At 42.8% G+C, this 5,245-nt stretch overlaps 1 protein-coding gene across 1 annotated transcript in view; it reads left to right on the top strand.

The window, feature by feature from the left end:
- Window positions 1–881: 881 nt before the first annotated feature.
- Window positions 882–5,245, top strand: part of LOC104623280 (rho guanine nucleotide exchange factor 9-like) — a gene marked incomplete at its 5' end in the record, with an annotated part of 37,429 nt that continues 33,065 nt past the window's right edge. The window contains 2 exons of the mRNA XM_010290325.1: window positions 882–960; window positions 1,065–1,124. Of these exons, the coding sequence (XP_010288627.1) occupies window positions 882–960; window positions 1,065–1,124 (139 nt within the window). The remainder of the gene's footprint in view (window positions 961–1,064; window positions 1,125–5,245) is intronic.

The raw sequence follows: 5,245 nt of genomic DNA, 5'->3' as shown, positions 1-5,245 counted from the left end.
ATATTATGGTGGCATTACAGCAGCTGGCCTTGTCTGTCTTTCCGATTGAAATGAACATTAAGGTTCCTTGGAATGGAAAAGAAGGCACAGGGTGGAAATCAATAGCATTGATTTCAGCATCACTTTTTGAAAAGACTGATCATCATCTTTGCTGGCCCTGGCGGGAGGCTATTTTCACTCTTTGTTATTACACTCACAGGCCTGTCTGGGGAAGAAATAAAAAAAAAAAAAAAGAATTGCTTTGATTTGTTCACCTGAAGTCTGCAGTAAGAGTGAATGCCATGGGATAAATGCTCTGTGGCACTCTTGGAGTCACCGTATGGCTTGGAAGGCGCTCTGGCCTTGCGTGTAATTGAAAAATATTTTCTAATGTTTGCTGTAGAAATTGAAAAATCCAGGCCCAAAGACACAGGCTATAAAAATGTTGAGACTTTCTTTTAGCATGCTCTTTAGCTGAGCACCTTAAGACTTTAAAGAGCAACGTTCACAACTGTTGTACGTTGGGTTGGTAGAGGCTAGAGTGTACTCACGGCACTGATGCAAGCCAGCTGAGGAGCTGGCTGGCTTCTCTGTCTCATACACACCCAATTTCAGTTTCAAGTGAGCTGTTCTTTTGTGATGATCCAAAAACACATTGCTGACGGAAAAAATACCTGTCTCATACACACCCAATTTCAGTTTCAAGCGAGCTGTTCTTTTGTGATGATCCAAAAATACATTGCTGACGGAAAAAATATGATATCCTAGTAACGAGTGGCAAATCCTGCCTGCATTTCTTTCTACAAGGTTGTTGAGATTATGCTGCTACTAATGATAGACTCCTGTGCCTTTCTGCTGCACGTCAGGCTCCATTTCATGGACTTTTCTTTTGTGTTCAACAGTGACTACAGGTATGTGGCTGCTGCTCTCGCTGTCATGAGGAACGTGACTCTACAGATCAATGAGCGGAAGCGGAGATTGGCTCCATTTCATGGACTTTTCTTTTGTGTTCAACAGTGACTACAGGTATGTGGCTGCTGCTCTCGCTGTCATGAGGAACGTGACTACAGATCAATGAGCGGAAGTGGAGATTGGAGAACATTGACAAGATAGCTCAGTGGCAGGCCTCCGTTCTGGACTGGGAGGTACAGTAAATGCTCAGCCCTATTTAAGTGCTATAAACCTGGGAGAAATATATTCCATGCAGTTGTTGAATTATCCAAGAACACATAGTTCATCTCACACAAACTAGTCTTGGGATTAAGCTTGGGACAGAGAAGACATATTTACAGACTTTAGAGATGGTACTTAAGATGTAAAACATTAATGGTACTCTGAAGAAAATCTAAGGTCCAGTTCAATTTCATCAATAGAAATCTGGAGTAACTTTTGCGCTTGCAATGCTGTTGTCCTGGGAGTAAGTGAGATTTGGATCAAACTCTATATGCATTCTGGCTCTGTGCTTTGTCATTGGGGAAGAAGCAGAGAAAGAGATAGGAAAAAGCTTTAGAAATTGTGATGCGTTATGAAAATGGAGAAAGCTCTTCTGGTTGTTGCTTTATGATGAGAAGCCAAAACATTAAGCTGAAGTTAGAGATGCTATTTGCACATTTTAAATGAGTACCCACTTAAAGATATTTCTGAACCAACCCTATGTGTAGTGATCGTATAATTAAGGAGCTGAGAAACACAGGGAAGGCAAAGTCAGCAGAGGGATTCCTCACTAGCAGGCCTTCAGTCTCCTACATTTTTGCCATGTGTTTAAAATACAAGCTATAGCTAAATGATGTTTTCCTTTTCTTTTCATTCCTGATTTTTTTAAAAATCATTGTGTGAATGTAATCTGTAAATAGGGTTTTTGAAGCAGACCGAGGACAAATGTGTTTGTAAATCCCTCTCTATGTTGTCATCGATCCATGTGTTTAGCAAGTAGATACTTGAAGTGATGGAACAGCCTTTCTTCTTCCTCACAGTTATGATGATCTGGAATAACTCCACATTCAAGTCCATGAGATCATGCTGTGTAAAGTAGTATATGGGAAAGATGCATTAATCCTTTAATTATTTTTTTTCTGGAAGAGATCTAGGAAGGCTGGGAGGAGAGGGATAGAAATACAGGTGTATCACCTTCTGATTGTGTATCCTCCTTGACTGAATTAGTTTCATTGCTATAATGAAGGTTGGATTCAGCCCTGGATCTCATGGTAAAACATATAAATGCAGCAATCATAGCTGGTTCTTAAATTATGACTGTGGCTGAGAGACCAGAGAATGCAGATGATTTGCTTGATTGTTTTATTGTTGTTTACTGCGAAGAAACTGGTCTCTCACTGACACGCAGACTCATTTTCAGAACTGGAAAACTGCTCTCAAGGAGGCACAGGACCATCAGATACATCTTCAGCCTTCAGTATGTTCCATGTGATGAGCTAATGTGTGTCATTTGTAAGAAATGCCGAGACCGTCATTGTAAATAAATCTAGATTGAGGACGGATCAATTCCAAGTCAGTGAATATTCATGTGTGAGTGGAAAGCCAAGGTGACCTCCACGTAGGATCTATGGAATAGCAGCTTCTTTTTCTCTTTCATTAGCTCAGTTGATAATTCATTTTTATTTAGCTATATCCTTGATAATTAATTCCTGCTTAGCACTACCCGTTCTTTATCTCCATCCTATCCTCAGGCACTTGCCAAATCATTCTTCCAGGCTTTTTTCAACTGTTCCAAATTCTAAGCACAATATTGCAGCTACATCCCGTAGCTTCTCGTAATATAGCAAAACCTGCTGTTGCTGCTGCTCAGAGACTCGATGGGAATACAGCTACTGCCCCCATTCAAAGGAAAACACCCTTCTTGGCATTTTTATTCTGTATTTCGGATAAAGAAGAGTCACAGAGTTGTGATGAGAACACTAGTGGATGACAGCTAGATCCAGCAGTGGACTTCACAGCTTGATTCTTTCCTCTAAAGTAACTTCCGAGTCATCAGATCCAGCCCCCACTTCATAGCTGTCCATGGAATGGCCAGAAGCATGCACAAAAACCAAAATACTCAGAGGTTAACTATAATATAATGCAGGAAGAGAGCGGGAGAAATCAAAAGCAGTGCTTGTGCAGGACAGATGCTTAGATCCGTCCTAGATCCGCTAACCTCCAAAGACCCCACTCAGCTGATGTCCCTCTATAGGACGTGTCTCCCCGGCCACGGGCCATCGGGGTTGATTTCTTATGCCGCCTGTAGGGGTTCAGGCCCTCATCTTCTACACATAGACAGTTACGCAGTAGAAGAGGGATTTCCTGGTATGTCTCCTTAGCCTCTTCCAGTCTGTGGGGAACATGCATTTATTATCTGGGTCAGAGAGTAGACGACCACGACTCCCGGTTCGTCTTTGTGGAGGACGCTCCAGGAGAGCGACCTGCTGTCAACTTTGTGCTTCTACACATGCTTATCCAGTTTGTAGTAAGTACTCACTGAAACCGGGAGAGGAACCCACAGCATTACTCTCCCATCTTTCGGTGGCCCTATGCCTGCTCTCATTAGAGTCTGTACCCAAAAGCGCTCCCTCTGTGTGTCACAGTGGCTTCCTGACCTCTCCAGCCGCACGGCAGTGCGAGCGTGCGATAGCAGCATGGACCCATGTGTGCACAGCACAGCCTTCCTTGAGACAATCTGAAAAAAACCACTAAGGACAAGAAAGCAGGAACTAGGAGAAAATATTACAAGTTCAGATTTTCTTCTGCTAGAAATCGAGCCAGCGCACAAGATAGAGATAATCCCTAATTCCCACTGTACCTTGCACTTGGTGAATTATTTCAGCAGCAGCCAAGGCTAAATGTTTAAGCACGTTGAAATCTTCCATTTGGAGAAATGGTCTGTTTTTCCTCAACATCTCTAGACTAGCAGTGTTGACTCTCTGATTTGAAATTGCATTTTCATTTCTAAATTTACCCGTGTTTTGTGATGAGGTGTTGGAAAAAGATTTTTAAACAAGAAGAAAAAAATCCAAACCAAACAAAAAATATTTACTGAGTGAATATTTGAAATGTCTTGTATACAAAGCATGTGTACACGTTTTCTTGCGAGGAGAGGGTGTTACTGGGAATGTATATATATTGCTGATCCTAAAACAAATAGAAAAAGTAGGTGGCATGTCCTAGCTAATATTTAAGCAGAAGGGATTTTATTGAATCCCATGGAGTTGTGCCTGTGTGTTTCAGGAATCATTTTTATCCCTCAAGATTTTCTGCATGGTCCCGTGAAGGTGAATTTCAGGGTCAGCCTTTGAAAAATGTGAATATCCTTGAGTTACCCAAGGCCAGATTTATTTTTTTTTTCCCCAAGAAGTCACATAAGCAGGGTCTGATGGTTTAAATTGCGAATGGGACCAAGAAAGGGTGGCCTGACTCTAGTAGCAGCTGATAAGCGTGCTGTGGCAGCCAGGACGTGAAGTCTTAAGGAATTATTGGCAGCTTTGGCAGCTTTATACAAGTAATGACTGAGCAGAATCTTAAGGGAAGATTCTGATCTCACTGACTGCTGTAAATTAGAAATAATCCAAATCACGTTGAAATGTGTTCCTGTATAATTTGTAGGAATGTGGTCTTGACCAAAAAGCCTGGATTGGACTGTTGCCGTGTATGACTCACTTCTTTATTTTGTACCCTGAATTTCCAATATATAAACAGACCTAGAGAGGTGCTGCCCCTGCCTCCACCGAATTCTCTAGTGCCTTTTGTCCTTTCAGTTGTTAATGGCACAGAATGTAGGGCTTCCACCACCTCCCGCCGAGACCTTTCGACGTCTGAGAGCTCTCCTCGTTATGAAGTGTTTCCTGATGTTCAACCTCTCTATCCCTTCGCTCACTGTCATCCCCCTACTTGTAGTTAAATACCCTCAGATTAAAACAGTGACATTTAAAGGCAGGGAGGCGAAGCCGGCACACAAAGTTAGCTGGAGCGGGCTCGGAACAGCCTGTGAAGTCTCCTCGGGATCAGACTTCAAACAGGCCAGACAGAGCCCGTCCTGGGCAGCCTGTACGCGCTCAGTCCCTTCTTGGGCTCTTGCCCTCAGAGAGAGTTACAGATCTCAAAGGTTAGTGGGTAATATCCAGATATGTACACACACCAGTACTATAAAGAGGTTATTTCCACAAAGCCCATCATCATTTCTAAGTCGTTGCAAGCCCCAGTTTGGGCAGTGCTGTAGTTACAGGCACGCAAATGAGGCAGCGGGAGTGAAGGAGCGGTACGTCCCTGCCGTCCTCTC

This window comes from Phaethon lepturus, unplaced genomic scaffold (genome assembly GCF_000687285.1).
Source record: "Phaethon lepturus isolate BGI_N335 unplaced genomic scaffold, ASM68728v1 scaffold5937, whole genome shotgun sequence".
In the NCBI taxonomy this organism is placed as follows: domain Eukaryota; kingdom Metazoa; phylum Chordata; class Aves; order Phaethontiformes; family Phaethontidae; genus Phaethon; species Phaethon lepturus.
The sequence above is the reverse complement of the archived record's forward strand: the minus strand, read 5'-3'. Positions and strand labels throughout refer to the sequence as shown.